The sequence below is a fragment of the Silurus meridionalis genome, chromosome 26 (genome assembly GCF_014805685.1).
Source record: "Silurus meridionalis isolate SWU-2019-XX chromosome 26, ASM1480568v1, whole genome shotgun sequence".
Classification (NCBI taxonomy): Eukaryota; Metazoa; Chordata; class Actinopteri; order Siluriformes; family Siluridae; genus Silurus; species Silurus meridionalis.
Window position 1 is genome coordinate 4,148,792 of NC_060909.1, and position 25,221 is coordinate 4,174,012.

The 25,221-nt window shown below is 37.4% G+C and overlaps 1 protein-coding gene across 6 annotated transcripts in view; it reads left to right on the forward strand.

The window, feature by feature from the left end:
* Positions 1 to 25,221, forward strand: part of mtss1lb (MTSS I-BAR domain containing 2b) — a 75,322-nt gene that overhangs the window by 918 nt on the left and 49,183 nt on the right. For all 6 annotated transcript variants that reach the window (XM_046840131.1, XM_046840133.1, XM_046840132.1 and 3 more), the window contains exons 2-3: positions 11,853 to 11,914; positions 12,025 to 12,098. In XM_046840131.1, the coding sequence (XP_046696087.1) occupies positions 11,853 to 11,914; positions 12,025 to 12,098 (136 nt within the window). The remainder of the gene's footprint in view (positions 1 to 11,852; positions 11,915 to 12,024; positions 12,099 to 25,221) is intronic.

The window sequence follows — 25,221 nt, forward strand, 5'->3', positions numbered from 1 at the left end:
GTATCTAATGCTTCTCTTGATTGCTTTCATGCCCAGTTCTTTCACCAGAATGCCCAGGGCTGTGGAAGGTTTATTTATTTATTTATTTGTTTGTTTGTCCTTTCACTTTATAGCTATATATCAGAACAATGAGCTGAAAGGTGATATTGACCCAGAGGCTTTTGTGAACCAGTGTTCTGAATATCTATGTCCTCTCGTCCAGATGAAAAAAAGTCTTCCTATTTCACCCCCATGTTCTCTATTCGCGTTGGCTTCATGTTTTGACTTTGTACACACACTGATCTCCTTCAACCTGCTGGTTTCCTTGGGTTACGTGCCACCTATGCACCATTGGATTGCACAAATATTGGTCTAAACATGACATTCTGTCATTTGTTGGAATGGGTTTGTTGGACCAGGTCACTAGAGGGGTCAAGGTTTGCATTGAAGCACCAGGTGATGCCAAAGTAAGGTTCCACTGGGCATTTCTGCAAACATCACAGTAGTGACAGATTAACGATCCATGTGTTTGGCCTTCAGCATATTGGTTGGTGAATTCAAGAGCTTAGATCATAGATGATAAATGGTAGATACAATGAACAATCAATACATTCCCAGACCCAGATGTTCTCATCTGATCTACGTCATTCAGCATCTGTCGTTTTTCGATTTGATGTCTCCATCAGTGCTTGTATTCTCTATGAATATTTCAGTGACAATTTAAAGCTCTTTGGAACCCACTGTGGAGATGAAATACTCATGAAATCAGGTGAATCTGCTGCTTTGTGGCGATGTGAACACCGGGGTCACTTCTTAACCGCGGAGAAGTTATTAAATGCCTTTCCGGATGCTGCAGAGATTTCTCAGAGCGTTGAGTCATCAGCCATCTGGTTTCTGTGGATGTGCAGACATCAGCACCAGTGTTTCCTTTGTTTGTATCAATGACGTTCATGCTCTGTATGCATGCATGTACAGTTCGTCTGGTTTTCTCTTGGAGTCTTCAAGCTCTGTGCCGGCGTTCCTTTGTTGCTGGGGGATGGCACCCTGAGGGCATGACTGCGCACTCCTTATTTGCGTCTGACAGCCAGCATGCTTTGGAGAAGGGCTTTGTTCTGGTGGACAGATACAGTAGGAAGTCCATGTGTCATAAATCCGTTCATTCTACGTCCAATTTTCTTTTAAAGAATGCAGATGAATGGTTGTATTGGAACCTTAAATAAAATAGGGCATATTATAAGACTCTATTATGCATTGCCATTGAGAATATGAATTGGACCAGATGTGTTGGTGTATATGGATGACCTTGTGTGTGTATTTAAATGTGTTTGCCTTGTGATGCTCACGTTGAAAAAAAAAATAGAAAAAAACATTTTCCGCGAAAGAAAAATCCGATTTTAGTGCAGGAAGGAGGTCCAACCTCAAGACCCAGTTTTTAATAAAATATTTGCGAAGCAGGTATGGGGGCCGGGGGGGGGTCGGGGTGTGTATAGTGACTGGCTGGACTGAAGGTGAATGATCCAAGCACTCATGTGTTTGCCAGCTGGACCTGCTATATATCACTCCTGTTTACATTTACAAGCCTCCTGCTGAGATGTGCATACCAGTATACAGAGCAGAAGCCCTCACACACACACACACACACACACACACACACACACACAAAAGCAGCTCAGCTATGTGCGGCCTGCCTAAGATGCTAGCCTTCGTCCTGCACAAGACTCCTCTGAGGTGCAGCATCGCCATCCTTTAAACCTCATGAAGGATATCATGTAGGAATCAGCCGAGAATCAACACATGAAACCATGTCTCTAATCGGCTCTAACGTAACACGAGCTGACACTATTCACGCACGCGGTGCTATTTGCAGGGATAGAGTATGTGTGAACAAGAGCATATGTTCGCCTTCTCAATTTCACCCATTTTTTTTTCCCCCAACCTGACAATCGTAGTCTGATTTCTGATGGTCTTCCGCTTATGGGTGTACGATTATATATTGTTAACGATAATATCGTAATTGTTGTTTTAACGGTGTGCGATTTGACACTATCGAGCATAGCGCAAAATCGAAAACAAAACACACCTACAGAGTGCACGCATATATTAGTAGGTTAGAATAGATATGGAGGCAAAAAATATGTACATGTATATCATTTAATATATTTAATAAATATCAGAAGAAAAGTGCTGTTTTCAAATCTAAAATTCAGCATGATTACAAATGCGATACTGGTTTTATACAAACGATTTCGCCAACAAAAATAATTCCAAACAACGCCACAGCACTGTTTTGCGTCTCTTAGCAACATGGTGGTGTTTCGTTCCTAAATGAATCACCCATTTAATTGATTCGGTTCAATTGCACTTATTTACAGGTACTTATAATCACACTCTTGATGTCACCCAAATGAGGATGGGTTCTGTTTTGAGTCTGGTTCCTCTCAAGGTTTCTTCCTCATAACATCTAAGGGAGTTTTTCCTTGTAACAGTCGCCGTGGCTGCTCATCAGGGATAAACACACATCGTTCACCTTAACACTTAAAAATCAGTAGAGCTGCTTTAAGACAATGTCTGTTGCGCAATAGAAATAAACTCGACTTGACTTGCACATTTAAAATATCTTCAATTTTTTTAATAATCTCAGATATCATTATTCAACATTGTATTTGTAAATACATCGAAATGCCACTTCAGATGCAGCTTCTGTTTCCTCTGAAACTGATTTACCGTAATTTCCGGACTATAAAGCGCGCACCCACTGAATTTTACAAATATTTTTATTTTTAACATAAATAAGCCGCAGTAGTACATATAGTGTCTACACTAATGTACTTTACACGGGTAACGTACTTTACACAGGTACTTTACACAGGCTTTAAAGAAAGACACAGGTAAAATGCGTTTTTTTGTTTCCGTTCGGAAATTTCATTGGTCTAATGTTATGGGGTTCAGTTTTTTGGCTTGAAGTTTGTGAAACCGGGAAAAACCCAGGAAAAATTCATAAATTAGACGCTTCGTTGTTTAAGTCACAGGGTTCAAAACGTGGGAAAAAAGTAGCGGTAACTGAGTGATTAAATGTTATAACTGCACTCAAAAAGATGATGCAAACTTTTATAAAAATCATTTGAAACTTTTTTTGGAAAAGATTGGTCTTTGAATATAAAAAAATTATCTAATTAGTCTAATTATCGTTAATGAAAAAATGATAAAAAAAACAATTATCGAGATAAAATGTTTTGTCCATAACGCACACCCATACTACCACTCATTTATTTAGTGCGTAAGGCTGCTGTATCGTTCGAGCTTGTGTTTCCTCAGATAGAAGACTTGTTTTGGAAACCAGCCAGCTCGGTTGAGGCGTTGTTGGACCTGTCAAACTCATTTCTGTCTCTTCCGTCTGCTGGCTCTTGGGAAACCTCATAAAGTGTGATCATTCTATGTAGTAGAAGATGAATTTTGTCTGATTATTGGGCGTGCTTTTGTGCCCATTCCAAGAATTGTAGGATTCAATCAAAAGGTAGTTTCAGTCTTCCAGTGGCGATATTCCTAGAGCCTTTGTGCCTTTCACACACATCACTCTTTCTCCATTCTCCTTCCAACCAGTTGCCTTTTACATGCTGTATCTTTGTATGTGTTATGATGGTCCTCAGTTTAGAGTGGCAAAAAGTCACACGTAGACCGTTCAACTACTTCTTTGTTCAACTGAAGAGGAAGTTGCCCAGCTATGACAGCTTTAGTGCTCAAGTCTGTCTCTGTTGGAGCAAAGGTTATGAGCAGGTTCCAGATTGATTCACTATTGCGTGTTCTTCTTTCTGAAGGCATTTCCTGACAAGTTTTTATGAGAATGTGAAAAATATTTGAGGTACAATGAGGTAATAATATTGTTGAACTTTGGAGATTTAGAGGTGTTAGATATGATATATGGATTGAATTCTGAAGTAAAATGTCTACCAGGGGTGTTCAATTCAAACCGTGACTTTTGAGTTTCTAAAATAAAAAAACAAATTTCAAGAATTGGAAATTTTTCGACATACTCCCATGCTACATTCATCACCGATCATTTATTCATCAGGGAACCACCACGATTGGGATCGGTGCTGACGGCCATCTTTGAAACTTTTACACCATTCAGATGTCTTACTGCAGCTGAGCGTCTCATCACCATACAGCACTCGAATTCTTTTATAGATATCTGCGGGTTTTGTGCCTTCGTTCCCAAGTGACACAATGAACACCCCTTATATTTCAGTCTATTTTGATAGCTCTCGGTTAGCGCTGATACGATTAGCGCTCTCAATATGGCTAGCATTGTGTATTCCTAAAGCATATATGTCCACCTGGCACAATGTGTTTAAATGCAAGTTGATAGTTTATTAATCTCGCATCTAAATTATATGTCTGCTTTACTCCACAATACTCATACAGTATTCCGTGTTCAATGTTTTTGTGTATTTCGCTGCTACAGCTTTGGCTACGAATAATACGTTCCAGATGGCTAATGAATGATCAGCTGTCTTTGTTGTCATCTCTGTAGACCATAGGATCCTGGCCCCTGATGCCACTGTGACCCAACTGTGAGCACTTTATTCAACGACTGACAATTCTTTTCGAGTCTCTTTCTGTAAGAAAAATTACATTTTGTTGTCAGGCAAAAGGATACACATATTCACTGGGTTATTTCTTCATTGGACTTCTGTCAATCTCTCTGTGCTTTAGTCACTGTCCAGTGACTAACACGAAGGTGGACTTGTTTAAACAGAAACGATTAACAGATTATAATTAAAGTCATAGAGTGATAGAAAGAGAGTGGGGGTGGAGGTGGAGGTGGAGCAGTATTCCATTGTGGGTGTTTTTTATAATCCAGTTCAACATGGTCCCAGTGCAGGAGCTACAGATCATTTGCTTCTCTTCATCATTCACGCACTCGTTCATGGAAGTGAGAACGATATAGCACTTGAGACAAGCGTTCTGTTTTTGTCTTCAGCCCAGAAAACCAGTCATCTTGGCTTTCATGTAGTAGCTCATCTCATAAAATGTTTCCAATCTCTGCTTCTTTTTAAGATAAATCATATTTTACAATTTTCAGCATTCATTTTGGTCGAGGTGGGAAAAAAAAGCATTGGAAAGCTAATGTTAAAACATTGCATGTTGTTTTCTGATGTTTGATGTCTGCAGTGTCAGGTTCAGAAGACATCTTTATCAAGCTCAATTATATACAATTATATTGCGCTTGATAATTTATTGAAAATGGAGAATGAATGTCTCAGGATTATGCCCAGAACCACAGGACTATGCCTCCCATCAGCCCTCTCTTTATGCATACATCTTGACCTATATCTGGTTTTCATCGCTCTCTTGCCAAAATGCCCTAGACTGTAAACAGCTAGTTACTTTGGTTGAACAAGACCCCCAATCAGGCAATCATTTTGTTCAAGTTTCTTTCAAATATCCAAGAAAACATTGTACAAGTTTCACTGGGAAATTAAAAATATTCCTTACTGCTGCTGCATCATCTCTGTCTCATCTCTGAGTTGAAATCTTTGAAAATGAAAAGTGAATATTTCAGGATTATTTTTGAGCCATTGGACTTTTCACAGAGTGCCACAGGAGATAATTTCTGCCTGCAGCCATCAAAAAATATAACCCTCTGAGGGTTAAACCAATGCTCCAAAATGGAGTTGTTATATGTTATAGGTAATATAGATATAGTTATATTTATATGTTATATTTATAGATTTTTATGCCACACATATATTGTCGATATCTTGGCCAATTATGTGCAATAATCTGTGCAATAATAATAATAATTAGTTACATGTGCACAACTTTTATAACTATTATTATTAATGTAGTCTGACTTTATATATATATATATATATATATATATATATATATATATATATATATATATATATATATATATATATATATATATATATATATATATATATATATATATATTAGTCTACACTAATCAGAATAAATGTGAAAATGTGAAGTGTTTCCAAAAACACTCCACGCCCACAATTTCATTTTCAATCGTTTCCCAAAAGTCCAAACTGCGACACAAAAACTGCGTTTAACTGACTTTCGTCTTAGTGTGGACAGAAGGCCAAAACGGAGAGAAAAAAATACAAGCAGAAGTACAGATACACATTATTTAACAGACTGTGGTCAAAGTTAAAGTACTGACTACACATTTTCACTCAAGTTAAAGGACAGAGCTCTGTGCTCTGACATGTACTTAAGTAAAAAGTAGCCTCAGGTGATCAGGTAGATCAGGTGATCAAGAATGTCTCTGTTCTCAGTCATGTTTATATCACCGACTCCCTCTGTCTCATCCACGTTAACTCCAGACTTCTTGTTGCCTTCTGCCTGCTAACTGTTAGCTTCGTAAACTAGCCTACGTCTGTGTTGCGTAAAAGTGGGGCTGAAAACGGTGCTCAGTATAGTGCTCAAAATATTGAATAATGTCACCAAACAAATTAAAACTAAAGTTATGAGCCTGGTTTTAAAATGTAAGAAGTAGGAAGTACGGATATTTGTGTAAAAAATGTAGAGTGAAAGTAAAAAGAAGTGAGGTAAAGTACTGATACCTGTACTGATACATCCTTGAAAGTACTGATATCTACTTAAGTACAGTAATGAAGTATTTGTACTTTGTTACTTCCCACCGCTGTATATAAAATGTACTTATATATAAGGTCAGCCTTGAATCTGGCTACTTGTTAAAAACTTTTAGACTTTAAGACTTTTAGTTCTTGAAGGATGTAAAATTTTAACCATTTTTTTTTAGGTTTCTTGACTGTTAATTAAGTTTGAATGCTCTATTTGTTTTAATTAGTACATTTTGTTGTAAAGCACTTTAATGGCTGGTTATAAAAGGGGCCAAATAAATAAACTTTGATTGAAATTCTTATATTAAAAGAAATGTACAAAGAAAATTCTAACACAAAGCACGAATGGAGTATTTAAATGTGAGTCAAAATACAAATTTCAGATTTTAAATCTTATTTTACATTTGACTAATATTAAATATGTAAAATAAAAAATCTGATCGAGCTTTGCAAGAAAATATTGGACCTGTGTCTAAAAAAAAGGAATTGGTGGGCAATGTACATAAATGCATCCTAAAATGAAGAGCAAAAACTCTTTCAAAATCAAGAAAAAATGAATAAATGATTTATGCCGAATATTTAATTGGGGCTAACGATGTTGATCAGACTCAGCACCACAAGGCATTGACATTATGTTTGGTTTTCATTAGTGTGGTGAAATGCATATACTCCCTTGTTCATAAATTATGCAGCGAAGTCTTCTTTTCCCCCGACAACAACTTACTGCTGTCCGCTAATGTAAAGCAAGTGTGGATTTGCCCAACGCTGTGTTTTAGCAACCTAATGCACAGTAGGAGATCTGTTATCACCATCCCTGCTATACTGTTCCAGCTCATGTGACTAAAGACTATAGCTTCTGTTTATGCACTTGTACACACTGCATTGAAACTAATTTTAGCAACAAATGCCTTTTTTTCTTTTTTATTCTCATTTTTGTTGTTGTTGAGTAAACTGGTTTAGTATCTGGAGCAATGGAATCAGGCTGGTGTGGTTTCGCTCATGTTTCCCTAGCTTGCCCTGAAATCAATAGGTAAGAAGGGAGACATTAAGCAGAGTAGTAAGCTATAAGCTATTCATTTTTTTTCCTTTGTAGCAGAAGTGAAAATGAGTCATTTGAGTCCTGACAGAATTTGTCTTTTAAATTCTCAGGCAATGGCTGCTCAATAGCTTTTCATTAGTGGAGAAATAAGCGGAGAGACACTCTTTGTTTGGAAAGATAAGTGATTGTAAAGTCCTTTCAGAGCGTACAGACATGAAGCGGGTGTGCAATGATTTCTGCAGTAAGAACATTAGAAACATTCATCAATGCTCAGTTTATTTGATCTGATTTTCTGGAAATAGGATGACGATATACAGTACTGTTTGTCACATGATTTAAAAAACATGGTAGAGATGAATAAAAAGTTCTTGCTGTATTGTATAAGTCACTCCATATGTGTTGCTAAATATATTCCTATGTATGTATGTATATATTAGCTTGAACTTATACTGTTCCTTATTTTAATTATGATTAATATTAGAACATGAACAATATAACAATATAATTTCACAAAGAAACTGACTTTTTTTTTTTTAAAGAAAAAAGTGTTTTTATGTATTTAATGGAGGTTTTTTGCTTTCTTAATGGGGTCTACTTGGCATATTTTCTAAAGTAAAAGCCTTCGATGATTAGAAGAAATTTTTGTTTTGTATGAATTCAGTCCAGCACTATTTTAATGCTCTTTACTTGATCTTGCTGGAAGAATCCAGCAATGTGAAAGGGAAAAGGTTTCTTTTTCAGAAATGGTTCCAAGTAGCCACCATAAGGACAAATGGAAATCAATAAAGGAAAACCTCACGCTACCATACTAGAAGTTTCTTATTGGGTTTATATTGCTCCTGAGATTTAAATATGAATAATGCTCTGAATACTAACTCAGAACCTTAACCATTGGGACAACGCTATACAAATAGTGAGCTATACAATTGTTAGAAGCAGCAGTCGAACCCACGGCAAAAATAAAAACTGTGATAACTTCTGAATGAAAAGTTGTTTCAAACAGTCAGGCAGTACTTCTCAACTACTCAGTTGTATAAATGAGATAATTGTATGTTGCTCGAGGGATGGGTTCCAACTAGCAAGTTGAAGTCTTTTTTGGTTTGTCTCTTTTTGTAAATCCTTAGGATTCTATATGGAAATCAAGAAAAGAGGGGTTTCTTCCCATTTTCTATTTTTTTTGTTTAAGGGTGTTCTCTTGTAGTGTTTGCTTAGTATATTGGTGGTCTGATGGTCATTTTATACATCATCATTAATCAATCTGATTGTATCTCTGAGCATTTAGAGTTCTATTGTTCTCCAATAGCTCTTCCTGAAATACAGGCCATGACAAAGGCAATTCCGATTAACACCTTTCTCTCCTGCTATTTCTCTTTTTTTACTCTTGTCATGTCTTTCTTCAAGAATTAGCCACAACATGCCTTTCAATATCATTTCCTGAATTTTTTTTAGCTAGTTGCTTATTATGCATTCGATTTGATTTGGTTCCTTAAGGAAGTATGCATTTATATAAAGATAGGTGGAGATTGTATTTCTCACATGGATGTTTCCCTCATATATCTTCTATTTAGGCTGAAAATGTCCTCAATATAAAATTGTGATTATATGACTGTCACTGCAGAATTTATGTGCCTTTGAACATCTTCTCATCTGGGAATTTTGATGCATCATAGCATTTTTTCTGTAGTCCTTTGGGAGTCCATTGATGTTTAGATCGGGAATCATTCTGGCAAAAACATTTTATTTATGTAGCTGGACTGTGCTTGATCAATAGGCATGGGTTATGCAGCATTGTGAGATTTTGAGTATTTTGAAAAACTAAAAAACAAGTATCGATTGTTGTATGAATTTAGAATATTTAGATTTTACCATGTAATTTAGTAACATTAACATTGTTTGTTTGTGTATACAAATTCTTTATGCCAAGCAACTAAAAAGAGATGTCTGGATCTTCTTTCTGCCAATATTTTTTTATTTATTACCCTTTTGGCTGCTTTTGTTCTGATTGAAATACACTTGTAATATTTTATTTTAACCGCGCAGTTCATGTACATATCCGTCCATGTACTGTAGATCTGAACAGAGAGGGTGTGACTCATTCTCATACTTACCCAATACTTTGTGACCCGTTTTGGCAAATCAGGATAGAGACATGAAGAACACAAAGAGGATGATAGGATAAAGCAGGAGTGAAAATGAGCTTGGCTTGAGGGATTGCTTGGCTCTGGGATTAGATGGTGAATATGCTAATGAGGTACGAACGAGGATCCGGACACGGAGGGAGTCGGCCGAGTCGCTCTATCCTCTTATCTCTTTCTCGCAAGCCCTCTTCAGTGCGAGGGACCTCAGGCCTGAACACCAGAATAGAACACTTCAAACAGTCTGGGTGTGTGTTTTAGGGTTCCACTGGGGATATCGCTCCCCGGATTCCGAGCGAAATGTCTGACATCAAACGCGTCAGTGAGACGGCAGATCAAACGAGATGACTCCAGTTTAGTGCCATCACCATTGACTGTGTTCTCTTTTCAGCCATACGTCGGTTCTAACGCCTCATTGTTCGTATCTTTTATTCGATTTAATGCGAAGCGTCAGATGATTTATGTTTAATGCAAATTCAGAGTGCTTGCCCTGTGGCCGTGTATGTATTTTCCCATTAAACTCCCTCTTCTTTATTTTATTGTTTACTATTCCAAAATAATTCTGATAGACTGCTTTGTTGTGGTCTTTTGCTTTTTTTACTTCCACTTCCACTCACTCTCTCAGTTGTTTGAGCAACATTTACATATATAGCATTGTATCTTACAGCAGATCTCGCAACTTACAACAGAGCAGTTGAGGGTTAAGGGCCTTGCTCAAGGACCCAGCAGTGGTAGTTTGATGGTGCTAGGAGTTGAACTCATGCTCTTCTGATCCACGGTCCAACGCCTTCACCACTGAGCTACCACATGTCACATGTGTTTGAATCTAAATACTTTGTACAGAAGGACATTTCCATACATCTTTGGAAAATCATTTAGCTGGACAACAACTAAATTAACTAAATGAAATTAAGTTGAGATAATCTATTTTTTTTTTTTTTTTAATCACAGAGACAAATTATATGGTTTCAAATCAATGCATGCAATATTAATGCATGCTCATGTCTTTGACCTTTAACCACTGGTTTTAATATTTGGGTCAGTGTGTTTTCTGGTGTTGACCCTCATTTATTATTCTTGTGCATTGATTTCCACAATGGATGTCCACAATGTTGCTTGGTTTACCCTCATTAAAACACACATTATAGTAGACTGTATCTGCGGAACATAGATAGCTGTTCACTGAGTAACCTAAAATCCTCAGAAGTGTTTTAATTAGTTAAACTAAGCTTTAAAATTGGCCAATAACTAGCTTGGTTCTCCATAATTTTGTATTCCCAAGTGAGTTGAATATTTGATTATTGGTTTTTCCACCCTTTGGCTGTAATTCTTTTATCATACATCATATTCCTTCTTTTTAGGTAAAAAATCATTGCCCTCTTTGTTCTCCTGCCTTCCATTATCTCCCAGTCCACCCCCCATAAAGTGTTAAAGGCTCAGGGGTATGTTGTTGTGCTGATGCAGGAGGGGGTACAGTCGTGTTGGGGTGGAAAGGCGAGATGGAGGAGGACACGTCTCAGTTTTAGGGGATGCCGTTTGTGAATTCTGACCTCCAGCTGTGTTTTAGACGAAGGTTAATTTCACCCCTCAGCACACTTCCTGCACCACTAACAAAGAACAGCCTGATCAAACATACCTCCTCGTCTTTCCTCGCAGGTACACACGGCAAAAGATTAGTCTAGATTGTGTACGTTTCCTTATTGCGATACGTCTTGTTGCGGACAGTAATTAATCCATGATGCTAATCAGGAGTGTGTTCTGATTGTGATCTGAATTTCATAGTGTGTTTTTGGGACATCCTGAGGTACCGCTGTCCTTTATAGCATGTCACAGGGAGCACTGTGCCCTCTTTGTTTCCGCGGTAACAAGGCAGATCCTTATCATGGGACTCTTCTTCCTGCAGGCTAAATCAACCCCTCCGACCCACACACTGCACACAGGATGTGTAAATCACACATAACATTACTTCACTTGCGTCTGATTCACGATGCGATTTGGACTACAATGTTCAGAGACTACAATGTTATCAGGATTCTTGTAAACTTGGATCTGCATAGCCTTACGTGAACCTTTGTTCTGTTGCAGTGTTCATATCCGGTCTGGGAGGACTTCAGTGCCAAGGCTACCAAGCTGCATGCCCAGCTCAGGTGCGTGCCATCTATCACCTGTCATTATAAACCGAAGTCTCATTATTGTAAGGTGAGGAAAGAAAATGTCATTATTTCATAACATTTTTGTTCTCTGTCTGCTTTTTTAGAACCACCGTGCTTGCAGCAGTGGCGTTTCTGGATGCTTTTCAAAAGGTTGCAGACATGGCAACCAATACACGAGGTAGGACTGGCTGTTCTGATGTTTTGTCAAGTGCTGTCCGATTGTGAAAGGGGATTTGGATTTTCCAAAATTAGGAATTTTAGAAAGATCAGTCTGTAGTCTCTAATGGAGGGCCAAAGCACAATAAGCTCTCATTTTCTTGTCAGCAACTCACATTTACAATTAGAAAACCAATTAGAGGTGAGCCTTATAGCATCATTTGACAATATAAGACCCATGGGGAAGATCATGACTGCAATATGAAGTCTCCAGTTTTGCTTTGTATTTTTGTCTTTTATGGGTTCATGCAATCTGCACTATGACTTGACAATATTCTGTGTTCAAAATCTATTTATTTGTAATTTCTGAGAAAGTTCATGTTTATTATATCCACTCTTGTATTTCACAAATGGTTTCTTATCACTGCTGATGCCGTTTTAATGGGTGCGACGCTTACGTGGGATTAAATAAATAACTAATAAAGTACACAGAATACTAAAGGGTATTTCAACAAGTATTAGGTTGTGTAAATCTGCATTCTGGGCTGGAAAGTAATTAGTCACTTCTTCTACTTCATATCATTCTACGATTTTTTTAATGATCACACATATATATATATAGGTTGACATTTGTATCAATTATATCAAATCCAAATAGGATCGCACTGCATCGTAATAGGGTTGACTTGTATCGCATCGCATCGCATCGGTAGCTGCTTCATATGTATCTTCATATATATATATATATATATATATATATATATATATATATATATATATATATATATATATATATATATGAACAAACAAACAAACAGGAGAGATTATGCAAAATCCTTGATGATAGAGGGAACAAATCCATTTATACAATCCATTACTTGTTAGAGATTTGGCCAAAAACGCTTGAAATACCACACTGACGTCATTATGAGATGGAAATGAGTCAAGGCTTATTTCAAGGCCTCCAGTTGCCTCGCTGTGGCACATATCTTACCCCACCCCTGCAGGAACTCTGCGTTCGATGCTTTTTATGTGCATGAGAATGGGTTTATGTAGTTGTGGATATAAATGGAATATTATATGTGGTTGGCGATCCAGAGGATCATTCACGCATTACAATTTGTTTTTTTGAAAACCGAGTGTTACCATTAGAACCTCTGGCTTTCCCTTGAGAAGGTTTCTTGGCCCAGATAGTGATACTCATTGTTCTAAAAGTGCTGTTTGTGTTTGAACCATTTAGCTAAAGTTGAAGGAGCATTTTGACACTTGGTGACAAAAAAGAATGAAAAATTCTTGTGTTTGAAAGAACTACATGATGCGTATGGGCAAGAACAAAGTCTTTTCAGGCTGGAGGAAAGAGTGAGAGGAAGAGAGAGAGAGAGAGAGAGAGAAAGATTGTGGGTTATTTTTGGCCTAGTCAGTCATTGTTATGAAATGGAGCCCGAGATCCTTTAGGGAAACTTGCTGATGAAAAAGCTGGCGGTAAGGAAAACACTAAAAACCACTTACGTCCTTAATAGACTGCCTTCTTTCCTTAGGTCTGCCATTTGTTTTTTTTCTTGTCGTCTCTTTTTAAGCTGCCTAAGGTTAGGAAAAAATATATATATATATATCCTGTCTCACTAAACATGTGTATATGAAACTGAGGAAGTGGGTTAAAGAAATGCAGAGAGGCCCAGAGATTTTAATGAGGTTACAAGCTTATCCTGTACAAACTCCTAAAGCAGCGAGGGGTTTGTCTGACCTGCAGACCAAGACTGCTGGGAAATGGAGGATGCTGAGAAGTAAGAAGAACGAATATGGAAGGAAGTGCTCATTAAAACAGTCAGGGGTGGAGAAAGGCAGAGCATCATTGCGTTCATGACCTGTGAAGAATGATAAAATGGCACAAAGTAAATTTAAATGGCATGTGTTTCTTTATCAGTATTTTGGAGATTCAGCTCGAGTTAGGGTCAGGATATAGCGATGCTAAGTTTAGAGTAAAACAGTGGTGGGACTCACAGACCATCATAATCAAAGCTAGCTGTTATAATAAAGTCTATGAAATTTAATTGATAGCTAATGGAGTCCCTGGCAGCAAATTCACTATATGGAAAAATTTGTGTGCTTTTTGAACATCTTATTACACATTTCGTCCCATTTGCTGTTAGAACCTTCAAAGTTTTGCAAAAATGTTCTACTAGATTTTGGAGTGTTCTGGTGGAGATTTGTGCTCATTCAGCCACCAGAACCTTAGTGAGGGCAGGGACTGATAAAGAGGAAGGATGCTTGGAGATTATTTCGAAGGTGTAGAGGAGGGTAAAGGTCAGATCTCTGTAGCAGGCCCCTCAAGAACTTTAACCCATATTTTACTTCACTACCTTACTTTACTAATATTCTGGTTTAAATAGCCTCAAATCTTCTACACTCCAAAATCTAGGCCAACATCTTCTCATCTTACTCTTAAGGTTTCTTCCTCATACCATCTTAGGAAGATTGTTCTTTCCCCTTTCGCCACTGTTTCTCTTATTGCTAAACTTATAGGGGTTTAATTATGATGCAAAGATTTATGTTTGTAATATATGCTGCTTTCAGATAACATTTATTGTCAAAAGTGATGAATTGTTTGTACAAAATGAAATTTTTGAATATTGCTCACGTTCACATAAAAATCAAAAAATAAATACAATCAAAGTCACATACACATTCATAGCAAGTACGACATGCTTTTTACGAAATGCTTTTTACATCTTTAATTTATTACATGTCCATGTAAATAGAAATGGAAATAGAATACAAGAGAAATATAAAAATATAAGGTATAAAAGTAAGATATAAAAATATATTACAATTATTTTCCACTCACCTTTTGCACGTCAGTTAGTCTTTTAACCTGGTAAATCTTTGCAATACAATTGGACCACACATGACTAATTCTAGCTAAAGCTAATTTTCTAAACTTTTTCTTATTAACAATTAGCATATGAGTTTATATTTACAAAAATCTGACCAACATTATAAAGATAATTTGGTGGGATGTGGGATAAAATCAGACCTCATCTTGGTCTCAGGATTCGCCGTTGTCCTTTGTTCGCCTTCATTTTTTTTCTTTCACGAAGCTGCAGTGGAACTAACGGAGCAAAAACCACATGACGTAACGCGGATTTAAGATTGAACTGAATTTAGCTTTTGCTTTTACTTATCTCCTGAAAGATCTGTGCGTCTCTGGTCATTTTATAGGGCCAGCTATTAAGGCTCATGTAATACTTTGATTTGATCATGTGACCCGATAAATAATTGCTCTGGATGCTGGGAACGACATCAGAGAGAGAGAGAGAGAAAGAAGAAAAAAGAGAGAGAGATTTCAGCTTGAGATTAAACAGCCTGGAAGAACAAGTCAGAGAGAAACTTCGAGATAGAAACAAAAACAAAACCGAGACAGTGAAGAAAAATGAAGGTAAAGTCAGTGTGTTATAAAGCATAGACAGCTTTATTTTGCAATTCTACGAGCAGCTGGATACAAAGTCTCAAAAGGTCCTTGACAGCAAGATCTAAGATGAACAAGATGATATTTAAGCAAATGGCTGACTTGTACACACATGGTGGCACAATGGTTAATCCTCTAGGCTGATCGGATGGTCTTGAGTTCATATCTCAGCACAACCAAACTACCACTGCTGGGCCCTTGAGCAAGGCCCTTAACACCTTATTGTATTACTGGTAGTTTGATCACAAGTGGAATTCTTATTCCTATTCTCTGTTAGTAGCAGCATTGCCAGAAGAAACCATAAGCAAAATACAAGCTAATGCTAACCACAAACTCAAGCGGCACGATTATTTATAGATATCTACCATCATTTCCTAATTAAATAGTCGGGCACTCACTTACAGCAAAGATCGTTCAGTAATGCCTTCCTTGTGCCGTCATCTTTTCATGTGGCATTGTGCAGATTTTGCTCAGATGATCATGTTTCATGTGCTTTCAACAATCACCCATGTGAGTTAGGATTAAAATACGCATCAGTCTTTCACAAACGCATCTCTGATCAACACAGTGTACAGACAAAAATAAGAGCAATTCTGGACTTTTTTAAGCCATATATGGTTCTTCTCCAAACTGTTACCGCAACATTAGAAACACACAATTGTGTAGGATATCTGTGGCTGTAGTAGCATGACATTTTCCAGCCAGCTCTATAAAGATAGGCTTTACAAGGGTCGGAGTAGAAGTACAGTAGAATTAGATCTTGAGTGGCCTGCTATAGAGCTCTGACCTCATTCATATTGAGTATATTAGGGATTAGAATGCAGTTTTACATTAAAACCTGACTTTACTAACACCCTTCTGGCTGAATTATTTATTTAAAATACTTTATTGATCTCACAGAGAAATTTAAATTCTTTCCTTATCCCAGGAAGGGAGGAATGGTCAGCCACAGTACAGCGCCCCTGTAGCACACAGCGTTAAGGGCCTTGCTTAAGGGCCCCAAAAGTGGCAGCTTGGCTATACCAGGGCTTAAACCTCCAACCTTCTGATCAGCAACCCAGAACCTAAAACTGTGCTACTTCCTCCCAATGAGCACAAATTTCCACAAACCCACTTCAGAATCTAGTGGAACATCTTCAGTGAAGAGTGGAGGCAGTAAATAGGGGCTAAATATGCCATTTTGTAACTTTACTGTAATATAATCAATATTTTATATTACATAGAATATAGCACACTATAGAATATATATATATATATATATATATATATATATATATATATATATATATATATATATATATATATATATACATATTAAATGGTGTAATTCTGATTTAAAGCGTTCTCGTGTCTGACTATAAAGTGTCAAATTTGAAAATATTTTGAAATATATATATAAAATAGGAAATATTGACCTATTGATTAAAGGTAATGCTTATGACTTGCTTATATTGTGATAATTCTCATATTTTTGGTTTGTACTGTCATTTTTATCAAAAACTAATGTAGAAATTTAATAGAGGTAGTTGTAAAATAGCAATTAAAAAAAAATCAGCACTTATACACACACACACACACACACACACACACACACACACACACACACACACACACACACACACACACACACCAGGCCTTCATTCTCACAGCGGGGGGTCTGTGGTGGTGAGGGAGGAAACAAACATTTCCTGCCTTTTACTGCCTTTAATCTGCTTCTCATTTGCTCTCCATTTTACTGCTCTTCCATTCCCTGTGTCTCTCCTTCCGCTCATCTTGCGTCTCTCCTTTAGACTCCGAGTGTAGCGTTCCCTAGCCTAAGCGCTGTTGTTGATCATAATCCGGGCTTGTATAATAAGTACCAGGAAGTATGGAGCAACACAAGCACTTTGCCATGATCACATTCTGAATAGGACGACTTGTTACTGTGTGTATAAAGACAGTAAAAAAATAAAGATCCCTAATTCATGATACCAAAAAAAATGAGATCTTTCGTCACAAGCTCTGTGCCATGATCACATTCTGAATAGAACAACTTGTGAATTGTAATGTGTGTATAAAGACAGTAAAAAATAAAGATCTTTAATTCATGATACCAAAAAAATGGAGATCTTTTGTCTTCTGCGGGGTGTGAATATTAACAAAGCCATGCCTGTCCAAAAACACCCCACACGGCGTTTGGCTCAGTTCTTCACCCGGTGCTTTATAGCCAGTCTGCGTGAAGCGAATCGCAGTCCACCATAATGAATGTCATAAATCGAATTCATTCACCATGGTGGGCAAAATGGCTTTCCTCTACAGACACACAGAGCTGTTAAAACAACCTGTGTGCCAACTCATCAGCTGGCAGTCTGGGATGGGGTTGTGTTTTTAGATTGTGTGTTTATGTGGCCAGCGGTGTCTGAGCATGTTGTTGTGGGGGGGTGGGTTTGTTACGGCTTCTCCAGATGTGAGCACCAGACTCAAGTAGACACTGTGGTGTTACTCTTCACACAAGCTTGGTATCAAATAGAAGCCAACAGGAACACTGCAGTGTTCTGGACCTGCACAATCCCTGAGAGAAACTGGAATATGGTTGTCAAATTCTTTAAATAATTGCATTAATTAGAAATGATAGATTGAGGAACAAGCACAAGTAGAGGAATATTCAGTTTAGCATCATTGCCAGATAGTAGTAAAGTGCAGAGTCGGCCAAAAAGGCAAAGTATATAGTAAAGAAAAGGTGTTTTATACTTGTCTTATGTATTTTACAGCACAGTGAAATTTTCTTCACATATCCCAGCGATGTTAGAAAGCTGGAGTCAAATGAATGGTTAAGGGCCTTGCTCAAGGGCCCCAAGAGTGGCAGCTTGGTGATACTGGGACTTGAACCCCTGATTGGTATATGTACTGTTCGATTTAGTAAATGTCACAAAAAAGCATGACAAAGAGATTATTCTTAGACAACAACATCTATTTGGCCAAACAATTAGCGACTACTTATACCACAAGTAGACCACGAGTAGACCACAAACTAATGTACATGTTCTGCCTTCTGCCATTCAAAACATAAGCATTTAAAAGATTTTTTTAATGGCAGGCCCAAAAATTGTGCTATATCACTGCAATACCAACAACTCTTTTTGACATTTTCTGTCATTTTTTAAGAATAAACTGGTATAAACGTTTGCAGCTCAAAAACAAATATAAAGTTTGTTCAACTCAGTCATGTGACTTATCCTATCCAAATGTCTCTCAGCAAAAGTGCCCTTGACTGAGTCCTTCCTAGTACAGACATGCACAATTTCTATCCTCTTCAGGCTCATTCTGTTCGAAAAGACTAGCTTGTTGTTCTCTAAAGAGAAATCAATTGAGTCAAGCAATTGACTGGTTCTGATAGAGGTTCTGAAAAGCAGCTCTTGTTCCTCACGCATGAGACACTGCAGTGTTGTCTCATTGACTTTAAAGAGAGAGACAGAGAAAAACAGAGAGAGAGAGAGAGAGAGAGAGAGAGAGAGAGAGAGGAACTCACAAGAGAGAACAGAACGTTCTGTCAAGGTTGGTCAGAGGCCCTCAAGGCTAACCTTCTACGTCTGCACATATCGAGAAGGAAAGGAAAACAAAAGGTCTTAGTCAGCACCTCCTTGATTATGTTCCTTTATTACAGACAGCAGGAGGGGAGTTAAAGTAGCTCTTTACTTCTATTGAGAGGTGTAGGTTTTTACCACCTATGGAGGCACCTGACTCAGCTCTTTCCATACCACCCAAACTCAGGTTATCTGAGAACACCTGTTTCTAACTGAGAGAGAGAGTTTTATGTGAAGATCAGAGGTCCATACACACCCTCTACACACACTGCTATTACTGTTACTATCACTTCCCAATAAAAACAGGATCAAGCTAAGAGCAGGAGGGTTGCATGACAGGATTGATGCCTCTAGTTACATTTATTAACTTGGAAGACCTCCTTATTTGGAGCAAATAGCTGAAGGTACCTAAAGAAGTTTCTTGTTAGACTGATTGCTTTTATCCAAGTGACTAAAGCTTAAATACATAACATTGTGTGAGAAGCTTAAGAGAGTATAAGACATTAACCAATGGTCCAATTCTCTGGCAAATCATGTATTAAAAAATATTCCAGATAGTAACACAGAATTGCTGAACCACTGCACTTCCGGATGATCTAAAATGTCTACATTTTTATCACAATGAAGAAACAGATACATAAACTCCTAAAACACATTCAAACTATCAACCTAAAATATTTCATTGGAAACCCTGGTAGTTCCATGTAGACCGTGCTTCAGTGTCCCAGATGAATTCTTGAAGAATGAGTTGAGCCACAGAAGAATTTCAAGCCTTAGACAGAAGAGACTACTGATCTGGTAAGTATTGGAAAAATTCATATAATCACGATGAGAGCCTTCACCTCATCATAGACATGTTGCCCCAGCTCCTGTGAGTCCCGATCATGACATGACAAAAAACAGAATTGTTGGTGCTTCAGATACTTGGTTTTATCCTGAGCTTTGGTTCAGCATGTTCTCACCATTCTTGCTTGAATTTCTTTGTTGGGGGTTTGTCTGTGCTAAATTGCCCCTAAGTGTGAGTATGTGGCTGTGTATTTATGGTGCCTTTCATTGGACTGGACTGGTCTCTCATCCTGGGTGCAGTCCCATTTCGCAAGGTGTTTGAGTCCGAACTTCTTGATCAGGATAAAGTAGTAGGATTGTTAAATGATTTTCAAATTGTACCTTTAAAAACATCATAAAAAAATGACATTGTCCAGGTTATAACATGTAGACACTAAAAGGGTATTTCTGCTTTGTCTTTTCTTCTTCTTCTTTTTTCGGCTTCTCCCATTAGGGGTCGCCACAGCGGATCATCTGTCTTCATACCCCCTTGTCCTCTACATCTGCCTCTTTCAAACCAACTACCTGCATGTCTTCCCTCACCACATACATAAACCTCCTCCTTGGTCTTCCTCTTTTCCTCCTTCCTGGTGGCTCCATCCTCAGCATTCTCCTAACGATATACCCCATGTCCCTCCTCTGCACATGTCCAAGCCATCTCATTTTAACTCATTTCTAATCCTGTCCATCCTCGTCTGCTTTGTAAAAAAAAAATTGACAGCTAGCAGCAGCCTATCAACAAAAACTCTATAAATTGATCTTGACTATAAAACACTGGTGCTCATGATATTTCTCATTCTGAGTTGATTGTGATGTTTTAATAATTTCTAAATCACACATTTCTTGGTGTCACCCAAGAGGATGGGTTTCCTTTTGAGTCCGGTTCCTCTCACGGTTTCTTGCTCATTCCATCTAGAATAGTTTTTCCTTGCCACAGTTGCTCCAGGCTTGCTCATTAGGGATAAATACACAAGAATTTAAATATAAGTGAATTTTGTTGTATAATTCCTACATACTGTAAAGCTGCTTTGAGACAATGTCCATTGTGAAAAGCGCTATAGAAATAAACCTGAACTGAACTCAATTGATTTTTCTTCACTATAATGAGGTCTGCTCAATTCCATTATTTAGAATAACACAGAAATCCACATTCCTGTCACTGTCCCTCTCTTGGAAGTCATTAGGTCGTAACCATACGTCACTTTGTGTCTGTTAATTAGAACAAAAATGCAATTTCCATTATAGCTGACCATTATTTCATAAATTAACAGATTTATGAAAGGATCATAAGTCTTTTTGAAGGTTAACCCGAGTACTTCTTTATTTATTTATGTGGTTCAGCTTCTTAACACATACTTGTTTATATAAGCTTTACACTTTTTTGCATCTCTAGGATTTCCATTGCTACATGAAGAATATGCAAAAGATCGCAAGGCTCTACAACAGTGTTTATGTTTTGTTTTGTGCTAATTAAGTTAGCTGGCTTTGTAACCCCTCCTGCTACAACTCCCAAGTGACCCTTTTATGGATACATGGAAGATGGAAGATGGCAGGAATTCAATAAAAGACTCTTTTACCTCGATAGATAAATTATGTGGCTGCTGAATTGTACAATATACTTTAACCAGCTGTAAAACAGCAAATAGATTGTTTATATGTTATATAATATATATATATATATATATATATATATATATATATATATATATATATATATATATATATATATATATATTCTAAATCGACCTTAAATTAATACTTAACATTTTTTCTACTCTAATCAGCATCGGCATGGACAAATATCGATGCTTTATGCAAATGTATAAATATTATTAGTGAATCCATACTCAACATAAAAAAATATTCTTGCAAATGTATGGTAAATGACAGAAATCATCAGGACACCAAGCACAACTTTTGCTATGTTTCCACACGGACCGTTCTGTGCGTTCTGTGAAATGGCTGTTTTTGGAGTTTGATTTGAGACTCAGTAAAACAAATGTTTAGTGATTAAAAATAATTTTTTCAATATCTGAGTTTGAATTTGTCTTTAAAATAAATTTGTGTTAACGCTATTTTTGACAGCCATAATATATATATGTGTGTGTGTGTTTTTTTGTCAGCCTCCATTTAGCAAAAGATTGGAAACTGTGGAGGTTGTTGATGCTGCAGCCTTGGCCTTTAGGGCGAGTATGAAGCATGTGAGGGCAAATACAAGCCTTGACAGCAGATGGCAAATTTCAAACTCCCCCACTTGTTTGTGCCATCTCTCCTGGATTCTATGTCATTCCATCCATGTGATTGGTTTTGACAGCTCAATATGGTCTGAACGCACGTCATGATAGACTAATCCATACAGCGGGTAGAGGAAAGGAGGGGTTTGTGGGACTCGGCTGAGCTTGTAAACTGGCATTCCTTTCCAGCTGCATGTATTCATTAAATGCCAGCCATATAACCTTTCTCATAATCATACAATATACAGTAAGACCTGTCCATTGGTTTAACAGGAACTCGCCTCGACTCTACCTAAATTTTAATAGAAAGTGCTTTTCCTCCAAGTTTTCCTTGAGGTGTTTTCTTTATGGAAATTGCTCTTCCCCATACAGATCACACCTTCTCTAAGAGTGTGAGACACTCCACAGCGGAGGATTCGCCAGGCCGGCTTGCTACCAATAAGCTTAGCCCTTTGGGAGGTGGATCTCTGCACTGTTGCTTAGCAACAGAGATGGAGGTGCCCCAGTCGCTTGTAGTGTTGCTAAGCGACTGGGAAAAATCTTGCTCTGGTTTACAGTGGATGATGAAGAGTAGAACTGGAGGAACTCTATATCCAATTGTGTTTTGTCATTATTCGAAAGACCAATTAAACCAAATTAACCTGTAATTATGTATAAAGAAAATGAATGAACAGTAGAAATAGCATACGTTCCATACCGGATAAAAAACCTACATGCCATGTTCTTTAGTGTATGTGGTTTAATCTGGTAATTTAATTCATTAAATTAGATTATTAGTAGTAGTTATTTAGGATGTGCACAAACATTCACCAGTTGCATTGTAGGACATGTACAGAAATCAACCTGGATACAAGAAGTCACAAATATTTTGCAAAACAGTACACTTCTCAAATATATTCCTAACTATCTGACTGTCATTTAAAAAATCCAACATAGACAAGTATATATTTTTTTATTATAGATAGGGTAAATGGTTGCTCATCACTCTTTATGCTTGCTGCATACATATTATGTTTTAATAGCAATATATTTACAATAAAACTGCTTTGTGGTACATTATTTGGCCAATAAAACACTGTTTGTGATTCATTCTCAGAAAAAGTGTAACTTAATTTGGAAATTGTAGACTTAACAGTACATTCAACATAATAATGTACAATAAACAGTTTATCATAGCCTTATGTATGTATGAAATGAATGGAGGCCATGATTCTTTTACTCTGAACCCATATAACATGCAAATTTATGGCTGCTATTTTCGAGACATTGAGAAAGAGAAAAATATCTTCTGCAAATGATACTTTTCCATTTTTAAGTTCTATAGTGCACACAGACACACACACACACACTGCTCTCATTAGTAAATGAGAAGTTTTGGCCTTGGCTTTAGAAGCCAGTTTGTTTCCCACGTACTTGCTGCTGGCCACAGACACAAAGAAAGCTTGTGACAAGAGGAAGTGTCCTCACAGGGCAGAGAGAAAGATGCAGAGAGCGAAAGTGAGCATCATAAAGTAGAGAGAGACCATTAGCAAGAGGGAGAGAGGGAGAACAGATGAGCATTGTGACTCAAGCTTAATTAAAGACAATAATGTTGTTTTTGTTGGACATTTTTCAAAACAAAGGGCCATGTCAAAAAGGGAGGAAGAGAGCTCCTAGATGTTCCACAGAAAAAGAGAAGCACATATCATGTAGCTATTCACCAGTTTACCGGTATTTAAATATCATTTGGAAGGTTTGTGTGTTTGAGTTGCATGTTTTTTTGAATTTATGAGGCATCATCTAATGCCATTAGACATCCTGATCAGTCCAAAATATAGATTTATTATAGAAATTGCTATAAATGATGCAACAATACACTTATTCATATTGTTAGTACAATCAAATCCAATTTTCCTCACAGTAGCAATGTACTGTTCCTTATACCTACTTTGATGTTTGTTAACGGTAGATAATATTAATACTAATGGTTAGAATTAGAGATCAAACGATTCCTCGGTTTTGATGAATAATCGGCACCGATCGTTGATTGCAGGATCGGCTATCGGTAAAATCCATATCGATAGTTTTTCCGGGTTGTGTTATACAGTACGATTGCGGCCTCTAGAGGCGGATCACCAAAGCTACTTGCTTTACACATTTTTTGCGGTGTAACTTTGTTTATCTGCTTTTTGCATGTCTTTTATTTTCCTCAATATTTCTTAATATAATGTATATATTCATATTTATTTATAACATGTTATATACATGTTTTTTTTTCTTGGTTTTCTGATTTCCACCAACCTTCTAAAACATGCTCATAGGTGGCCTGGGTATGAGAAGTTGTATGTAAATGACATTCTTCCATGGCCTAAATCATGTGCATTCATGCGTCACAATGACTGTTCCGGGGATTTCTATAGATCCCCTGATCAAGATAAAGAGGCTACTGGAAATGTATGAATGAATGATGCAGTGATAATTGATTATTCTTGACATGTTCTTAGTAAAACGTCTGGTTTAGTGATGTAGATAGTAGAAAACACTTGATTCCTATAATGGGAAATCTCTCTGTAACTGCTCAGCCTTGTCAAGTTGCTGCTCTCATGGCCTTTGTGACCGTTTCACAAGCCTGGGTGTGGACTGTGTACGTGCCCCACTATGAACAGACAGGCTATTTCAGGCCAGGCCAGAGGTAATCCTCACTATTAAGCGTTGGCAATCAGGCGTGATCTCCATGTTGCTGCTATTGCTGTCTCAGCAACTGCTATCATCACATTTCACAAACATGGCTGCTTTCTTTTGGTGACTTTTTTTCTCTTTTATTTCAAATTAAATTATCTGTTATTCCTATTAGTATTTTCTAACCTCCTATCCCCAAACTCTGAAATTTGCATCTTGCTTTGTATATGATCTTCTGTGTTTATACACATTATTATAATCTATATATTTATCAATCCCCAAACAATGTATTCTGCACAAGGTTTTAAGGGGACTTTTTCCACATGGAACTCAATGAACAAGGATGGGGTGACAACTCTTTGCAAGGCACAATCACACCCCCTTAAATACCCCCTCACA